We start from the raw sequence: 20,017 nt of genomic DNA on the forward strand, positions 1-20,017 counted from the left end.
TTATTACAGATTCAAAATTACCATCGGTTTTCTATATTTGAAATTCGAATGCAATTTTTAATATTCTTGCTTTTTTTTGTCCTTCGTTGTATTTAAAAATTTCTAAATTAATTTTTCACGTTTTGCGATACACGTTGTTGTCGCGGTTTGAGTTAAACGCGATTTCAATTTTAATCGATTAATTTTTTATAATTAGTAAACGATCAGTGAATTTCGTTTAAAATTAAATTTATTACCGATCCAAAATTACCATCGGTTTTCTATATTTGAAATTCGAATGCAATTTTTAATATTGTTGCTTTTTTTGTCCTTCGTTGTATCTAAAAATTTCTAAAAATTTTTTGTATTTATTGTTTTATCGTTCCATTGCAAAATATATAATTTTAGTTAAAAATCGGTTACTGTATAAATGGGTATACTTAAACTATCGGTATGTGTGATGTTTTAAAGAACTTTAAAGGCTATTCTCTGCCCTTGTTGAAATATTTTGCGTTGATCTTAATCGTACATCGGAGCTTGGCCGCGTACACATTCCAATTGTTTGAATCGAGATCACGAAATATCAAGCGACGCGTCGTTACTTTTCCCTCCGTTTTTTATTTTTTTTTATTTTTATTGCGATCCTTATCCAGGAGCGTGCTCACCGTTCTGAGTGTTTCATGATTCACGCATAACGTTGATTTACGTTCGATTAACATTCGTCGTCTTAAAGGTTTTTTTCCCTTTTCCGTTTATTTTCTTTTCATATATTTTTCAATTTTATTTCAAACCGACCAGTCATCCTCGGCCACCAAATCGAAACAATTAAAAACTAGGTGTTGTAAGTAAGGTTGACCTCAAGAAATCTTATCTCTTAGATTGATTCTAAGTTGCTTTGTATTTTTCTTTGTAAAATGTGAAGAGAGAGATTAGAAAAAAAAAAAGAATTATCATTTCATTTAAATTCGCGTGAATTAAATTTCAAATATTTAATAAAACATCATTATATTAAATGTTAAAAAACTATTATCATTAAAAAAATTAAAAATTTTAAAATATTTCTTAAATTTATTATTATTAAACACCCAACAATTCATAAACTCATTAAAATTAAATAAAAAGAATATAAATCTATATAAAATAAATTTATTCCACCAATTAATAAATTTGTTGAATAAATATTTAAACAAATCATTATAAAAAATATAATAAAAAAAAAATTATTAATTTATTCAATTTATTATTAAATAAAAATAAACCTATTCTAGATTTATTTTTAATGTGAGTGGTTGTTTGCCGAGTTATTATATTTACTTTTTCTCACTTTTCGAACACAGGGTGTATTATTGGTCGATCTTAAAGTGCCTAAACTGTTAAGAGAAGTAGGTGAAAGTAAAGAGAAAGATATCGTGACGATAGTGTCCTAGCATGCTCGAAATGTAACTTATTGTTGTTAGTGTGTTGGGTACTATTCGCACGAACAAATACGGAATTGTTAGTTGTTGCTGTTACGCGAGTAAAGACAAATCTTCTTTACGGAAAGTTTATATACTTAGAGCTATAAAACAGTGAAAGCAATGCAATAAATTGTCGAGTCTCTTTTCGTGCCAACGTCACCGGAAGATTCTCTCTCCTCTTTGTTCTTTACTCGAATTAACGTTGTATACCTTCCAGCCAATTTTCCCTTTGTCCTTTGTCCTTTTCCTTTTCGCATGCTAGTTTCTTCCTGTAACAATTCAATCGTTTATTCGTTATATCCTAAAAACAAATCGAGCTTTTTTTTCTCATTCTCCCCACTGACGGAGACCCCCCCCTGCTTGCGATAAATACTCGATTATCGATCATTTTTCTTTTCCTTTTTATCTTTTTCTTTTTTTGAAGTTACACTTCTTTTGACGCGTTTGAGAAAATGTGATGAGAGTGAATTTTTACGAGCGACACGAAAAATCGACACCATGAAGTTTGTCGGTATTTACGACGCGCAGCAAAGCGATTTCAAGTATAAGGCATGAAGTTGTCTTCTCTTCTTCTTCCCCCTCTTTTTTTCTCAAGCGGGTCACCCAACCAAATACTAATCGTACGCAGCGCTGCTTTACTTAAATGATCGAGCGGAAATTAGTGCTATCACAGCGCCATGACAGTTGATGCGTGAAGTAATTCGATATAACTCTCTTATATTTAGTGTGGACTGATATATATTTTGATATTTTCTTTTTCTTTTTTTTATTCTTTCTTATATATAAGCCATTTATTTTGAAAGTGGCCTAACTCCATTTTTCATTTTTTTCCGGTTACCCACGGTAACATGTACAGCTTCAAATTATCTATCAATAAAGCATTTAAGATTTTTTATATTCCGAGTAAATACAGTAATTCTGGACACATAAGTTTTCAGAGTTAGTTGAAACACTGAACCGTTTATTTTGAAAGTGGCCTAACTCCATTAGGAGTAGAGATTTTGGTGTGGTAGAAATGGCATTAAAAAAAAATAATTTACTGTTTGTCCCCCGAGAGTATTAATATTATTAAAAAGTGTCGGAAAGGTAATAACTTCATTGTACATGAAATGAGACAAGAAGATTTTGTATCAACAAAATTATTAGAAGACGCAATTTTTAAAAGGGTCAAGAATTCTAACGGAGAACCAATAAACTGGTTAAAAATATGTTGGATGCGTTTTGTCAAAAATGAATAAGATTTTCTATAAGATCAATGAATGAGAACGAAAATTTGAAAGTCCTGAATTTAATACCACATCGGGGTAGACCAAGAAAGTTCGAAAATATTGTATTGACACCACTGTATAAAAATATAAGACAAATTACAACCGCAAAATTCAAGGACATAATTGACTTATTACGATATATACCACCGAAACATCATGATTTCTTTATATCCCTTTCACATACACAAAATGTAGATGAGTAGAAAATTGTTTTGTAATTTATGTTTGTAAAAAATATTTTGAATCGCATAATTTATGTTTTTAAAGTGTTATAAAGATATGTAAAATAAAATAAGTATTGTTTTTTCGCAATTTGAAGCATCTTAAATTATGTTGAATGGACTTCGGTTCCTTCAAATTTTATAACGAATCTGGTTGTTAATTTTGAAAGTGGCCCAACTCCATTCTTAGTAAGAAAACGCATATTATTCAATTAATAATTGCCATTATTTTAATAGGAACTGTAAATTGAACACCTTTAGATACACTTAAGCAACATAACTCATTGTTATTCTTTACGTATATTTTTAATTGCATTGAAACGCAAACCTTTAAATATCTCAATTTAAGGTTATATGGAGTTAGGCCACTTTCAAAATAAACGGCTCATATATAATAATAATTATTTTTTTTTTTGAAGTTATTTTTTTTCTTTGAAGTTTTTTTTTGAAGTTATTTTTGAGGTTATTGAAGTTATATTCGTTTTGGTACGGCAAAGAAGTATAACTTCTTACGTGCGTACATAAGTACACACACCAGTTTTTTTTTTTCTAACGTGGCGACTATCGAATCAGAAATTGTTCGTGAAAAAAAAAAGACACGAAAGAATCGATCGATCTGTGGTGTTGTAACGTTAAAACGCGTGGAACGCGATTAAAGTAATTACGGACTTCTTTGTATACAACTTATTTGCTGGTTTTGAAAATGATGAATAATATTCGAGTAAAGTCGTTTATAAAGTTGGATAATTGGATAATTAAACTCGAAACGATATGTTTTTTAAGTTCTCGTTTATTTCTCGAAATTTATTATTGATAAACGATATTTCTTATCGGTAATTGCGATCATACATTTACGCGTATTCGTTTAAATTTGTCATTCGGTTTTATCGGTTTTGCATTTATTAAATATAAAAATAAAGGTGAGTCGTGCGTTCTTGAAAAAAACGTTTATGATTAACGAGTAGCGTGTATTTAACCGTCAAAACAGTTTTTACTTTTTTAAGGGGTTATACGCAGTTGCGTGGCTCAAAGAACACGTTTTTTTATGAATTTTTTATAGAAAAAGTTTTAACTTATTACAAAAAAAAAAAGAAAAAAAGTTTTGATTAACCAAAATAAAAAAAAATGGTGGATTCTTTTAAAGGATAGATTAATACAGGTATTAACGGGAGGAATATTAAAAATTTAGATTTTTGACAAAATGGCGTCTATCTGAAAACAATGTTTCGTTTTTGACTGAAATTTTTGCTCTAAATTGTAAAAAAAAAATAATAAAATAATTTTTTTAAATCTTATTCCTCCCGTCAATACCTGAGGAATATATCTAGGAATATTGTATAAAATTATAAGACAAATCGATTGAGTTACTTCCGAGAAATCGAGACCACCGACTTTGAAAATACTGTTTTGAGAAAAACTTGTTTAAAGTTTCCAAGAGACGTTTACACACGTAGTTAAAAATTGTTTGCAGCTTACATGAAGTGAAGAATATCTACCGGATCAATTTGAAAGTTTCAGATAATATACTTAAATATATGTACATTCCGAAAATGCAAAATAAAAAAAAAATGGATTTTTTGAAAATTCTAACCGCGTATAACCCCTTAAATTGTATTTCCCTTTTGACAAATATTTACGTTAGTTGAAATGAAAAAATAAAGAAAAAGTTAATAAAAGTAGTTTCCTACTGCAATTGCAAAAGCTCGAAAGTTTGTTCTCTGTTCGATCGAAGAAGGTGAGGAAAGAAGTCAAAGCGTGCACGTAGAAGCGAGGGAAAGGAGGAATCGAGGTAAGAACGTTTTGGCATAGGGTGTTTTCCGCCACGGTGGTGGTAATATGCGCCGACTTTGGGGTGGGGGAATCTTTCGAAGGCTTAAAAGGCCTACCAACGTCCTTGCAACACGCAGTCTACGAATCAGAGCTAATACCGTGCCGCCTCTGACTTTTTCCTATGTTCAAGGAAATTCCTGTGAAAGCTTTTCCATCATATTACGTTTCCTGCAAAAATAGTGGAACACGTCGTCTAAAGGAAAAAGTACAAGTTTTGTCGTACGAGAATTTGTTCTCTCCTCGTCGATAAAGAACATTTCCCGGGCAAAAATATAAACTCTGAGAGCGATATTATTAAAAAGAAAAGAAAAAAAATAAACTGACAAATAAAAAATACGAAAAAATAAACAAGTGAATCAACTTTGTTTTCATTCCACATTTTATTTTCTATTTATTCGAATTGAAGATTTATCTCTGTTGTCGCGCAAAGTGTTATTGTATCTTTTAACGTGGTAAAAAGTGATAATTAAAAAAGATAATTCGAAAAAAAGAAAAAGGGGGAGCACAGTTTTGTTTTGAAGAAAGAAAAATATTTATTTGTAATTAATAATATATGAAGGAGAAGACGAGTTTTTGGATTTGTTCGTTGGGTCTTATCGTTATTTTCGCTATTTTACCGTCCATGAGCCATGCGCTAACAACTTTCGGAAAGACAAATCCACAAAATCAAAATCAAAATCCACCGCCGCCTCCTACTCCGGGTAAGTCAAAGGGAAATTTTCAAGATAATCCTTGGCAAACTAACGTAATCCTTAACGGATAGAAGTTATTAAATGAGTTGATCAAAGAACGGCGCACAAGCTTTTTGCCTTTGCCCAGCGTTTCGCGATAATCTTTTCCATTTCTATCATTCCCTTTTCTACTACCCCTACGCTTAATGGTTTGTAAATTTTCTAAAGCCGATTTAATATTCTTCCAGTCACATTTTTTTGTTCTCTCCCCCCGTTAAAAGTGACGAGTCAATTTTTTGGGGGGAAGAAATTCGTCCTTTGTAATCGTTAGTTCAATTTTTTTTTTTTTTAACATTTATAAACAAACAAGCGTATAGAAATAATAAAATATCATCGGTTTATTCATTTATATGTCGAAAAAAAAAACAAACTTTGATAAATACTACACTCTGTAATTAGTTTTGGTTGAGTTGATGCTTAAAATAGGCTACCGGGCGCCGTATCGGCGCCGCTCGAGTGCAAACGGTTAATTCACACGAATAATATAATATCAATTAAAAAACATGAATATGAAATGAAACAAATTGTTTGACGAATGTTGTTACACAGGGATTGTTGTTGATCTATAGAAATTCTTAGAGAAATCGGTTTTGACGTCAAACAAAATTTGACGAAAAATTGGAATGTTGTCCAAATTTTTTTCTCGAAAATGATTTTCCTCGTATATTTGTAGGCCCATATTTTTGTCAACGTTCCTTATTTTGTTGTCTTCAACATTATCTATTACATCGAAACAAATCCCTTTTGTATGGTGCGACGAAGTTGCATATCTTACAAGGGGATCTTGTATACGAGTGCCAAGGGCACGTCGTTCACGAGTGCATACCAATGTTCTAAATGCCGAAGGTGAATTTTCTTCATAGAGACTCGAAACGTTGAAAATAATATTCGTCAAATCGATAGTACGAGAAAGAAAGATTTTATTTCATATCGTCAATTATTTCAATCAAATGTTCATTTTATTCTATACGATTTTATTTATCTTTCGTTGGGGGGGAGTGGGAGGAGGGGATGTTTCAAAGCGAATAATAATACGAATGACTGGAACGTGCGGTGTAACATCGTTTGGTAGGAAATTTGTGTATTATTTGTTTGGAAAGCAAGAAAGAAAGAACCCTTTCCTTCCTAATGTTCTCTCTTATTTGATTTTGATCTTATTTCAGTTGGAAAAGCGCGAGAATGTAGAATGGAATCGGACTGCGCTGGAATTCAAAACACTACGTGCTTGGCCGATCAACGGGATGGAAGGACTCGTTGTCTTTGTGGTGATTATAATGCGCCAGTAAACGGTGCTTGCACCAACAAATACAAAGGTACAATACTTTTACGAAGATATTTAATAAACTTTATCTCATTCTCTCTTTTTGTAAAGAAATATTCAAAAGATAACGGGGGATAACGCGTTAACGTAAAAACGCGAAAACGTTTCATTTGAAAGTTTTCCTACTAGAGCACAAGTAAATTGAAACTTTGAAACGGTTAGAATAGAAGTTCTACAAGTTGGTGGCACATAGAGTAACATTTGCATACACTTACGTGTTCCTGTGCAATATGTGAGAACATATGACGATGTACGTATCGCGTTTATGGTTATCTATGCAAATTGGCACGCCTTTAGAGTACTACTATCGTTTCTTACGTTGTGCCGATTCATCGTATTTTCTTCAAGAATATATTCGAGTTTCTTTTTATAAAAATAACAACAAAATATAATAAAATCAAATATATATATATATATAATTAATATTATTTTATAAATAATAGATATATTTATATAGAATATATTTATATTTTTATTTTTTATAATATAAATTATAATATATTTTTATATATTAATATATATAGATATATTAATATAATATTAAATATTATTTATTAAATAATTAAATTAAATAATAATAAATTAAAAATTAAATAATAATAAATTAAAATATTATATATTATATAATATAATATTTTTATATATAAATTATTTATTTTTTTTTATATATATTTATAATATATTATATATATATATATATAAATAAATATATATAATTAAATATATTTATATATTAAATTATACAATTTTCTTTAATATATATTTTATATTTCTTTTAATTAAAAATATATATAAAATTATTATATTAAATTATATATATTAATTAATATATAATATTATATTATAAATTATTAATATATTTATATATATATAACATAAAAATATTAATTTATAAAATTCTTTTTATAAAATAAGAATAAAATAAAAATAATATTACGAAGGTATTATAGGATCGAAGTATTTTTTTTTTCTATCGTCTCTCGGCACGATCATCGATTAAAAACAAAATTATCTATCCATCGCATGTTGTAGAATGATCGACAGACGGACCAATGAATATATCAAAAGATTGATCATTTCAAATATGCATGTTAACGAACAATTTTAGAAATAGAACGGTAATCGAACGATTTAAATTGATGAAACGGTATTAAAAGCGTACCAGTCTATCATTTTGTACTGGCAGGTACAAAGGTTAGAAAGTTAAACATGTCAAGCGTATGTTAGATGCGTTTCAAAAAAAATTCCTTCAGATCGATTAGTTTAAATTACGTCATTTACCGAGGAACAAAACAAACTCGCGTTAAAAATGAAAAAACGCGACTTGAAAAAAAGTAAATTTACATTTTCTTGGAGAATTTGAAATTAACCAATCAACAACTGTTCGGCCTACTTTTTTTCATCAACACGAGACAAATATTTCCTTTTCTATCGGAAAAATGTGTGAAGCTTGGAAAAATGATTATTTTTGTTAATTTTTATAAATTTTTTTTTTGTAAATTTTGTATCGTTTATTTTTTGTAAATTTTTATAAATTTTTTTTTGTAAATTTTGTATCGTTTATTTTTTGTAAATTTTGTATCGTTTATTTTTTGTAAATTTGTATCGTTTCAGCTATCAGAGCACCGTGCAACGATGATAGCGAATGCATCGAAGGTGCGCATTGTATCGTTAAATTAAATAATACTACTTCAGGAAAACGCTGTTACTGTCGCGAGGGATACGTCGAGGATAATTTGATGTGCAGCGGTAATATATCAACAATGTTATTTTCAATATTAATTAAAATAATATTATATAACTTGATTCATATTTTAGGTAGTTCATCCATCCTCACTAATATTTCCTGGATACTGTTCCCAATATTAACGGTGTTCTTAGGAAGGATTAATTACTTATAAATCCTGCAATACATTTCGATGAAATATCTCTTTTTGAAAATGTCATTATTTCAACAAATCTTTATTATCCTATGTACAATGACCCTATGACTATTAATAATTTCGATAGCGACGAGTCAATGATCAGACTAATTTTATCTCTTTTTTTTTTTTTTTTTTTTTAAATTAGAACACTCGAGTAAAAGAAAAAAAATAATAATCTCAAATGCTAGATACCTTTTACGTGTACTTTCAACGTATAGAAATATTTTCCGATAACATACTTTCATTAGATTCAATTAACAATTTAATAAGAGAATATATAGAATTTGATTTTGATTCTATAAGTATAATTATGTGTGTTTTATTAAGTATCTAGTTTTACAATAGGATAATCGTATCATTGTCGACAAACAATGCACCATATAATTCTGTGTTTCAAGAAAAATACGATACTTTGATCTAGCAAGTTCATTTTGCATTAATAATAAACAACGAACTCATGATGAAGTAGAAATTCATTAGTATACCGTCGATATGTTGAAAGTCACTATGCGTGAATCGTACGATGCACAATCGTATTTGTTCTTATTATCAGTATATGAAAGTTTAATCACGAATTCATTGGAATATCGTTTCGCATAATAAGATATAGATTTATTACGTAATATATAAACTGGTTGTGGCTCAGTTTTTTTCCGTAAAATTTAATCAACATATTCTATACGAAAAAATATGGCATGAATTTTGCAAATCAACACGAGTCCAAATTTATTGGCTTTTATAAAAGAAATTGATCCTTCGATCGATTTATTTATCATTGTGGATAATGATCATTTAATTATTGTAATATAAATATTGCATAATGCAATAAATGTTATAAATGTTCTGGTTGTAATTCGTTTAATAGATAATCTAAAAAAACTATGAATCTGTGAGCTCTGAATATGTTATTGTTGCATGTTCCAATAAATAATTATACAACATTCAAATGTTATTTTTGTTAGAATTGTTTAATTAAACATTTAAGAGCTCGTGTTTGGATAACGTTAATTCCTTATTTTTATTTATAGAATATTTTGGTGAAATATTTGTTACGGAAAATAACTGGGATACACCCTTTTACATTTTTATTTTTTAATAAATACATGATTCAGACTGTATTTTAAGTACATAGTAACATTTGTCATTTATTTCTCGACTATGATGTGCAATTTATTTGAAGTATGGCATTAATTAGGGCTTGATTAGTATAAGATTGTTAAATGCGTCTGTGAAATTATATCGAAAATTTAATCTAGATGGAAAATGATTATCGATTTATGGATATTTAGAACTAATTCTTTGGAGTACATCAACACTGAATAACAGTACAACGTGTATTTGAAATCTTATTGTTTATTTATAATTAGTAGTAGAACGTGGAGTCTGCATATGCCAATGATGCCTTAATGTACCAAAGATATTTGCACTAGAGGAATAACGTTAATTATCTCTAAGCTAATGCATATTTATATATATATATGTATATTTTACATATATATGTATATATATATATATATATATATTAAAAAAAAAATATATAGTATTTATTATCACGATATTTACTTTAGTGTTAGTGCCTTTTGTAAAGTTTGTAATTTGATAATGGTTTAAAGAATTTATCTAACACTCTCTCTTCTTCTTCGATTATGTACTTCGATTTTTCGTGCACGAATAAATCTTCGAATCCTTAACAATTTTTACCATAATCCCGATTTTTTTTTACTTTTTAAATATATTTATCAATTGCAGGATACGACAATGGTTTTTTACAATCGGATAAAAGAAGAATATATTGATTTTTTTTAAATAAAATAAATTTATTATTCAATAAAATAATATTTATTTATTCAATAAAATTACAAGATGTAATAAGATTCCTTGATAGAGTTAAAGTTTATTCATTTTTTTCTAAAAATCAATTGTGTAACAACATTTCCCTGTTTTCCACCAAATCGGAAGGATTCAACGGGTAGCTCATCGATGAAATCGAATTCTGCAAATAATAATAGAATAATTTGATTGGTTATACTAAAATTCTTTAATTGAACTTACTATTTTTGAAATGAATGAGTAATTCATCTTTTGTCCAATTGCAGGAAGTCAAAATTAAAAATCCGTTTGGTTGAAGAATATTGTAAACGTTGTCAATGTATTTTCCTCTTTTATCAGCTGGTTCGTCAGGATTAAGGCTGATCGCATCGTAAGTTCCTTTATCGTGTGCTACTTTGAAGTAATTCGTTAATAATCCATGATTCGAGGTATCGAGGATATCGCACACTTGTAATTTAATAGAAGTAACGTTATTTTCTTTTAATATTTCATTAGCTAAATTTATAGCTTTCTGGGAATAATCAACTCCGGTTAATTGTTTAAAACCTTTTTTTGCGAGTTCTACTAAAGTCATACCGTTTCCACATCCAATATCTATTATTTGATCATTTTCCATATCGAGATTTAATTTCGTGCTGATCCATCTGTTGTGATATCAAATATATTAATATTATATTAATATTATTTTCATATACATTTATATAATAATAATATTAATATAATAAACGTTTAAAGTCCTTAAAAAAAAAAGATAATATATAGATATATATTTTATTATATTTGAAGTCAAAAATATACAGGTGGATTGACAAGTTTGAATCTAACATAGAAAAAATTATTTTTTTTTTAATCAAAATTACTTTTAAATAATGTTTTTTTATTGAATCTCAAAACTTTTTAATTAACTCTCTTGTTAATATATAATAAAATATAACATATAATAAAAAGGTCGGTAACTCGTTATTTTTATTCTACATTATCATCAGATAAAAGTACCGACGTTTGAAGTTGCGACATTTAACGAGAGATGGCGTTAGTAGTACGACAGAGCACGACGAATAAAATTCAGTTTATATTTTCGCGGCAAAGTGCATTGATCTTCCGCGTTCCTCTTCATGTTTAGTTTATAAATGATAAAGTTATATTAAATGGTGTTCTTACTTAACAACATTTAGTGAAGCCCTATTACCGAACCATATTTCACCAACATCCCCGTGATCCTTGAAATTATCGAGTTCTTCGGTGTACACCTTTTCCCAACTGTGCGAGAAGGAAATTAAAGAGATGAACGTTAGAGTTTCTCCATTCTTCTTTGTAAACGAATTAGGTAAGTTTATTTAACTTACAATTCCAAAGTACCCAGATCGGATGGTCCCAATTCTTCGATTATTTCATCCGCCATGGTCTTATTTAAATATTATCTGTCATTAGGAAAATGATTATTCCACGATAGTACTTAGTTAAATATATCAAAAATAATAATATACCTTCGCCTAACGAGAAATCCACTTGTCTCTTACGAAGGAAGGTTGGATATTCTTGTAACGTTGCGCGTGTGGGAGCTCGCTGACACTCGATACATCGAACATAACCTATAACAACGATTATTGATTATCATTGTGATTTTGCATTACTCGTCAATTTTGCGATACGTTTCTGCTACATTTTTTAATCATTTTGTAAAGTGTATTTATTGTCGAGATGAGTATTATTAAATTATCAAGTTTCGTACAGTTAGGTAAGTAAATTGTTAATACTATTTTTTTTTCTAATTTATTTTATCTATGATGTATTATCACTTTGTCATAACTTTCATTGGAATTATGTAAACTGTATACAGTTCTAAAAAATATTATATGACATTAATCATTTCATACGCAGGACAATGTGCAGAAAAAATATTGCGTTTGTCTACACGTGCTATTTCAGTTAAAACGCATGCCAGTCCTTTAAAAAGGGAGAAACCAAAAACTGGTATATTAATGTTGAACATGGGAGGACCGACTAGTACATCCCAAGTACATCAATATTTGTTACGCATTATGACAGATCGTGACATGATTCAATTACCGTTTCAAAGGTTTATTTTAACATTTATTTTTTATGATTTCGTTGTGTTTTATTATTAAATTTTTCAAGCTTAATTTTAAATTATATTTTAGTAAACTAGGGCCATGGATTGCTCAAAGGCGTACACCTGAAGTACAGAAAAAATATTCTGAAATAGGTGGCGGATCCCCTATTTTGGAATGGACAAATAAACAGGGTGAATTGTTATGTACAAAATTGGATAAAATTTCACCAGAAACTGCACCGCACAAATATTATGTAGCTTTTCGTTATGCTGATCCTCTTACAGAAGATACGCTTGACGAAATAGAACAGTAAGAATTGAAACATTTGCATACGTAGGATGGAACAATAAGAATGGAAAACATTCGTGTATATTTTTAGAGATGGAGCGGAACGCACTGTAGTATTTTCACAATATCCGCAATACAGTTGCGCCACATCCGGATCAAGTTTTAATGCCATATACAAGCACTATAAGAATAAGTAATAGGATATTTTGATCTTATGCGGTCTTCATCAAGATCGATAAACTAAATAATTTATTGTTTTCAGAGAATTACCAAAAGATATGAAGTGGAGTATAATAGACAGGTGGTCGACGCATCCACTTTATATCAATACTATCGCTCAAAGAATTATGGACGAGCTTGCACATTTTCCTAGCGACAAAAGAAATGAAGTTATGATTTTATTTTCTGCGCATTCTCTTCCTTTAAAGGTTTTACCATTGATTTATTTAAAAACTTAGTTTCTTTATTTTGTTACAAATATATTGATTTGATATGATTTATTTATTCTAGGCAGTGAATAGAGGTGATCCATATCCTTCTGAAATTGGTGCTACCGTTCAGTTAGTTATGCAAAAATTAAAGTTTTGCAATCCGTACAGTTTAGTATGGCAATCCAAGGTACATTTATTTTTTTTGTTGAAATTTATATTATCAGAATATAATTAACAAATGTGATGTATTCCGGTAAAAAAGAATTAAGGTGTGAAAGAGTAGATCTTTATTTCTTATAGATAAGAATATGGTGTTTATAATGAGAACAATTGTAATTCTGCTAAATTATTTATTTAATATATAATTCACGACTACGCAAAACGAAAGAGTTACGGATAACTTTTAATTAAAACACGTTTATTTTACAAATTCATTTTCACGCGTTATCTTCCTTTTACCAGACCATGACGTATAATAATTAATTTGTTCCTTAGGTCGGGCCTTTGCCGTGGTTAGAACCGTTCACGGATAATGCATTAAAGAATTACGTAAAGCAAGGAAAGAAAAATTTTATTTTAGTACCTGTTGCATTTGTCAATGAACATATAGAAACACTTCACGAAATGGATATTGAATACTGTCAAGAATTAGCGGAAGAAGTAAGAAAAGATTCATACAAATCAATCGTATTCTAGTAATATTCTTGTAATATCAATCGATACACTAGTAATATTTCAAATTGTACGTTTATTTTCAGATTGGAGTTGAAAATATTAGAAGATCAGCGGCACCGAATGATCATCCATTATTTATAGACGCTTTAGCTGACATTGTTTATAATCATTTACGATCCGAACAAACTATTAATCCGAAATTTTTAACGCGATGTCCTCATTGCGTTAACAAAACTTGCGAACAGAGTAAAAAATGGTTTTCGCAAATTTGTAGCTCTTAAAATTAGTATACTATAAGTAAATTATGCTTTATATACGTATATATATATATATGTAATATATTTATATATTTATAACATTATATACTTGATAAGTTAATAAATGTATCTAGGGACGGATTTATAGTTTTTTCCTTGTAAAATCATATCGATCGTAAAAAATAATAATATTTTTCTTAATAATCAGAATAAAAAAGAAAAAAAATAGAAAGATCGTACTTTATCGCATGATTACGTAATGTCAACGTAAAATTAAACTCACGAAATAACCACGCCTGTTTAAGGCCAATTGAATTGATCTCCTATTTGCATTCGTAATACTATTGCGAGAAGCATTCGATCAATATACTTGAAATCATATTTAAATGAATTTGTAAGAACGAGATTACTGATTAGAAAAAGAGAATCGACATTTATAGATAATTAAATGAAAGTTAGAAGCATTTACAAGTGCCGTTAAGTTAAAACTTAAAAATAATCACTAAGATTGGAATGATAAGATAGTTGATAGGGATATCAAGATAATTGATATAAATATATCAAGTTTATTTTCCAGTATTTCACTCAAGAACGCATGATAAAAATAACAGTCGTCGCGCGTTCATTCGTTTAAATATGAAGGAATGCATAAATAAATTAAAAAAAAAAGTAAGGAAAGAGAGAAGTAATCTCATTTAGTATAATCGTGTATATTAAATGATACAAATAGCTCTCTCGTGATCTCGAATTGACACTCGCGTTTAAATGCATTTTTCAGATCGCAAAGCCGGGGTATATCGTCTGGACGACAAGAATAATAACAATAGTGGGATTGGTGGTGGTAAAGATAGGAAGAAGAAGAAGAAGAAGAAGAATAGCAGAAGCAGCAGCAGAAGCAGAAGCAGCAGCAAGGATAATAATAAAGATAAAAAGGATAAAATAGGAGGAGAGGGTTGCCGTGGTGGTGGTGTTGGTGGTGGTGGTTTTCGTCTTCCTCTTCGTGTGAGGAGAGTAGCCGAGTGTTGGAAATATCGAGCGTGAGCGCCGGCGTGGCGCTGCTTACGACGGCGCCTATATAAATGTAGAATGTCGGCGGGTGCACTCAGTACGTGTCATGCTTTTCCAGTGGGAGGGTTGTCCGTGATGGCGGCCCGTGTGCGGTTGAAGATGCAATGCGGCACCGTATCGTTGCCGCTCGTTGTTTTCATCGTAGTGTGCGGTGTGGATCTTGTGTGTGGAATGTTCGAGCATCGGCATTGTAATCATCAACATCTCCGTCCGCACGAGGTAATATATATTTCATTATTATTATTATTATTAATAACATTATTATATTTCTTACATCATTCGATTATAGACACATAACAGCATCATTCTATTCCTTCTCATCTTTTTTTTAAATCTTGTTTTCTTCTTTTTATTCTTATTATTCTTATTCTTCTTCTTCTTTTATATGAGTTTGTTCACGCTGCTGCTGGTCTCTTCCCTAACCTTCGTCCTTCCGTTCGAAGAACACAAGACGAGATATGCCGGTTCAACCGGCTCTGCTTATGCTGCTTCTCTTTCCCCCTTGTCTTCTCCCTTTCATTTTATCCCCCTCACTCTTACTTTCCGTTTCCTTTCTCTCTCTCTCTTTCTCTCTCTTTCTCTCTCTTTGTTTTTTTTTTCTTTCTCTTTTCTAGTCTCTCCCTCTTCTACGTTCTCCTTGCTCGATCTCTATCCTTACCTCCGAGGAATCTTTCCTCCGGTAGACACGTTCAACACGATTTCTTCTATGGATTCCTTAACTTCCGTGTGTTACGATGAAACGTATATTTTCGCGCGTCATGTCTTCCCATCCTTCCTTCCTTTCTTTCTTTCTTTCTTTCTTTCTTTTTCACTGTCTATCACGCTCGTGATCGCCGATCTGAAAAACACAGAACTTTCGAAACAATTTTTTTGCGCGTACACGTCGAAAGGTCTTTCTGTCTCTTGTCGATGAATGCGGTAAACCATTTGTCCTGGTATTTGTCAATATTGATGTCACGCATTATTATTATTCCACTAGTTTTTCCCGTAGAAAGCAAAGTCCCAACAGAATGACAGATCGATCCTTCTCTTTTACATTTACATGTCCTCCCTTCCCTCCTTTCGTGTTTCTTTTTAAATCGAACACCGAGTCTCGTGACTTTGTTTCGCGTTCGAGCGTATCGAGGACGTTGGTAATTAATGTCAAGTGTTCCGATAATTTGTCCCTTTTTCCAAGGTACTCCTGTCTCGATATAAAAAATCTGTTTCCATTTCCGATATTTCCTTTCTTTTTTATCTTGCCGAAGAGGATGTACTGAAAGATCGTTCAAGATAAAAAGTCACTTAAAAGACGCGCGCACGTGGCAAGTTCAACATGCGCGAGCAGACCACGTGCTTTTATCGTGGTCACGTGCTTTTCTCTCTCTCTCTCTCTCTCTCTCTCTCTCTCTCTCACACACACACTTTCTATTCCTTCCTATCTCTCTCTCTCTCTCTTTTCTTTTTTATTTTAATATCGAAATTAGTCGCGTAGTTCGCGATTTTGATTTATCGTTTCACATAAATATCGATAATGTTACTTACGATATTTTCTTCGCATGAATTCGTTTGAATTTATCCAACGAATCAAATCGTTCATTGAATTCTTTTTTTTTTCGTTTAATTTTATTTTCTCGTTTAATTCTAATTTATTATACTCTCTTACAGGATATGTTTGTTTAGAATCATCTATCTTTGATGCATCGAGCAATATTCCCTGGATTTGTAATATGTGTGCATACACCTATGTGTAAACATGTAACATATTTATACACGTGGTAGTTGTTACACTATGATACGCATGGCTGAGTTTTAACAAACTCGATGATCGATACTATTCACGGTCAAGTATTATATCGTTGAGAGTTGCAACCAACCAACCAACCAACCACCACCTATATTCCTACATGTATATATGTTATATAAATATATTTACCTATATACACGGTGACGTTGAATCACCCGAGCTTATTCACATCAGTTTCGTTACCAATCGTGACCGTCATATCCTACAACTTTCACCGTATCGTTTTGAACGTAATTATGAAGTTTGTATACCGTTCGATAATTCATCGTCCAAAATTATATTTCATTTCGCTAAATTCTTTTTATCGTTTATTCATATATTTTTATATTTTTATCAAATTTATATAATTATCAAAATAAATTTATTTCTTATGTATAAAGTACGCAAATTATTTTTTTAAGTATTTAAAATATCGTATACCGAACAAATCAATTTGCAATACTTAAATAAACGTAGAAAAGATACGAAATTATTGCAAATATATTAAATATTATAGCGTTTGTATCGTTGTTAGTCAATTGTTGTTTCACAGAGAACGTGTAAAATTTTAGAAGATAATAATAAATGTGATCGAATCTAAGATGAAAAATAATTGACAAATAAAATATCTTTTTTATAAAAATCAATATTATTTGTACGTTTTATATTATTTGTTTGGAAATATTTTAATCAGATATAATTAATCTTACGTACACACGTATGTGGAGAATTTTTAGCGTTATATTTCGTCGATTCGAGGATTAATAATTATTAATTAATGTACAGCTACGGAATTCACGATGTTATGAATAACTACGGACAGTGGAGTTAACTTGAATCGACCACGATTGCACGAGAGGAACTGCTGCACTTGTCGATAGCGTTGCAGCTGTTACGTGCACTTTCATTTCGGTTCTACTATTCTCTCTCTCTCTCTTTCGCTTTTTCTCTTTCATCCAGTTTTTCTTTTTTCCTTTCGTATCATCCTCTATTTTCCGTACGGTACAAAGCAATCGGTGAATGCAATTGAAGTTTTGAAATCATCATTTTTCTTGTTTCTTTTTTTCTCTTTTTCTTTTACATTTTTTTTCATTTTTATATTTCGTTGGAAATAAAATCCATGTGAAGGTATGTAAAATAATAGACATAAATATTATATACGTGTAAAAATTGATCCTCTCTTAATTTTGTTTTATCCTCTTTTCAAATAATCCATTTTATCTCCTTTTTCTTCCCTTACAACCCTCCCCCTGTGGGCCGGGGGTAGAATACGCCCAAAGTATCCCTTGCTTGTCGTAAAAGGCGACTAAAAAGGGTTGAAATAGTTCTCTCGAGACTATTTCGTAAAATAAAATTGGTATTAAGTCAGTCGAAAAGTTTGTAAGCATTTTTGAGAAATTTTTAATTAGTATTAATAAACACGAAATTTTGGACTTACTTTGATATTTCGAAATTACATTTACGTTGTTGTCTTTTTTCTTTTTTTAAATTAAAATATATAATTTTGCGTATTTAATTATAATATTTGATCAATCTTTGATAGAAACAAGATAAACGTAAAATTAGAATTCATAAAATTAGTACAAAATTTATTGTTACTTTTGGAACAGATAATTTCACGATTAAAAAAGTATATATTACAATTCAATTAAATATGAGAAAATAATCATTTGAAGATACTTTATTTAATTTAACAAAAATATTTCAGATTTAAATTCTTTCTTTTTCTTTTTTTACAAAATTCACAATACTTCATTAAAACTTATAAATTTCCGTATTTTTTCGTAAAGTTCGAAATAATTGAAATGATGAAAAACATTTGTTTCGAGATCTAATAGTACATTGTACCTTGAAATTTCATTTTACTCTACCAATGTAATTTCCCTTTCTCTCTATTTTTATTCTTTTTTCATATCTTATTTCACCTTTCTTTCTCTATATGAAAATATAATATTTCGTTGGGCTTAGGACGCGTTGCATGATTAATTTGAGAAAGATCAAATGTGTTTCAAGTATGTTCTACTCGTTGGAAGTACAAACATTTTCTAGTTTTCAAAGGAGTACTATTAACCCTTTGCACTCGATGCCTTTTTCTCTTGCGCGAACCAGCAACTCAAGACGATTTCGGCCAAATTAAGTAGACATTTTACAAGTACTTTAAAAACATTTATAAACAAACAAGCGTATAGAAATAATCAAATATCATCAGTTTATTCATTAATATGTCGAAGAAAAAACAAACTTTGATAAATACTACACTCTGTAATTAGTTTTGGTGTGATATTTAGTGAAACAATAGCCAAGATGCATTCTTGGTTTATCAGGACACGTATCACAGTAATACGAAATTTCCTGTTTACCTCCAGTCGTGTTACGGTCAAAGCAAACCTTGCAGTCCCTTTTTGTGCCGTTTTGCTAAGTCGCTTGATTTAAGATTTCAAATAACTCGGGCGCTGCAGCAGCGCCGCTCGAGTTGACACTTGAAATCAACCGGGCGCCATATTGGCGCCGCTCGAGTTGACACTTGAAATAGGCAACCGGGCGCCATATTGGCGCCGCTCGAGTGCAAAGGGTTAAGAAACGTGTAGGAAAACGTTTCGTACAGGGTTAGAACGATGGAAAAGTGTGGAGAGAAAAGGTGTGGGAGGAGGGAGGAGGATGCCAGAAAGGAAGGAAGGAAGGAAGGAAGAGATACGTTCGTTTTAAGGACGCTTTCAGCCTGAATTTGAATGCGAATAAAAGTTTATGGTCGACGTGGCGTGCTGCTGGTGCATCTCTCTCTCTCTCTCTCTCACTCTTTATATATTTCTGTCTTTTTTCCTTACCTCTACTTATTTTCTCTCACGAGGCTTTTTTTACACCCTTCGTTCGTTCTTTATTCCTATCTGCCTGTGTG

General features: G+C 30.5%; 4 protein-coding genes across 7 annotated transcripts in view; 3 read left to right on the forward strand and 1 right to left on the reverse strand.

Moving 5' to 3' along the window:
• The first annotated feature begins 4,831 nt into the window (after positions 1-4,831).
• LOC122517938 lies at positions 4,832-8,736 on the forward strand. Its single transcript, XM_043636568.1, has 4 exons — positions 4,832-5,456; positions 6,650-6,799; positions 8,422-8,556; positions 8,626-8,736. The coding sequence occupies exons 1-4, from the start codon at positions 5,309-5,311 to the stop codon at positions 8,706-8,708; spliced, it is 516 nt and encodes a 171-aa protein (XP_043492503.1). The 5' UTR covers positions 4,832-5,308; the 3' UTR covers positions 8,709-8,736.
• A 1,858-nt stretch (positions 8,737-10,594) lies between these two features.
• LOC122518015 (EEF1A lysine methyltransferase 2) lies at positions 10,595-12,133 on the reverse strand. 2 transcript variants are annotated; one of them, XM_043636661.1, is made up of 5 exons: positions 12,050-12,133; positions 11,909-11,983; positions 11,724-11,822; positions 10,785-11,206; positions 10,595-10,725 (listed from the first exon to the last, which is right to left on the reverse strand). In XM_043636661.1, exons 2-5 carry the CDS (start codon positions 11,962-11,964, stop codon positions 10,631-10,633), a joined length of 672 nt encoding a protein of 223 aa, XP_043492596.1. In that variant the 5' UTR covers positions 11,965-11,983; positions 12,050-12,133; the 3' UTR covers positions 10,595-10,630. The 2 variants fall into 2 exon arrangements, with proteins under 2 accessions (XP_043492596.1, XP_043492597.1); XM_043636662.1 differs by having other exon boundaries at positions 11,909-11,967; positions 12,050-12,128.
• A 75-nt stretch (positions 12,134-12,208) lies between these two features.
• On the forward strand, positions 12,209-15,244 carry LOC122518014 (ferrochelatase, mitochondrial). 2 transcript variants are annotated; one of them, XM_043636659.1, is made up of 9 exons: positions 12,209-12,300; positions 12,444-12,642; positions 12,725-12,946; positions 13,017-13,118; positions 13,188-13,353; positions 13,436-13,543; positions 13,852-14,016; positions 14,115-14,957; positions 15,067-15,142. In XM_043636659.1, exons 1-8 carry the CDS (start codon positions 12,264-12,266, stop codon positions 14,310-14,312), a joined length of 1,197 nt encoding a protein of 398 aa, XP_043492594.1. In that variant the 5' UTR covers positions 12,209-12,263; the 3' UTR covers positions 14,313-14,957; positions 15,067-15,142. The 2 variants fall into 2 exon arrangements, with proteins under 2 accessions (XP_043492594.1, XP_043492595.1); XM_043636660.1 differs by lacking the exon at positions 14,115-14,957 and having other exon boundaries at positions 15,067-15,244.
• A 130-nt stretch (positions 15,245-15,374) lies between these two features.
• The window catches only part of LOC122518013 (leishmanolysin-like peptidase), a 330,144-nt gene continuing 325,501 nt past the window's right edge, over positions 15,375-20,017 (forward strand). For both annotated transcript variants that reach the window (XM_043636656.1, XM_043636658.1), the window contains exon 1: positions 15,375-15,575. In XM_043636656.1, coding sequence (XP_043492591.1) covers positions 15,375-15,575 — 201 coding nt within the window. The remainder of the gene's footprint in view (positions 15,576-20,017) is intronic.

This window comes from Polistes fuscatus, unplaced genomic scaffold (assembly GCF_010416935.1).
Source record: "Polistes fuscatus isolate 324 unplaced genomic scaffold, CU_Pfus_HIC Scaffold22, whole genome shotgun sequence".
NCBI classification, from domain to species: domain Eukaryota; kingdom Metazoa; phylum Arthropoda; class Insecta; order Hymenoptera; family Vespidae; genus Polistes; species Polistes fuscatus.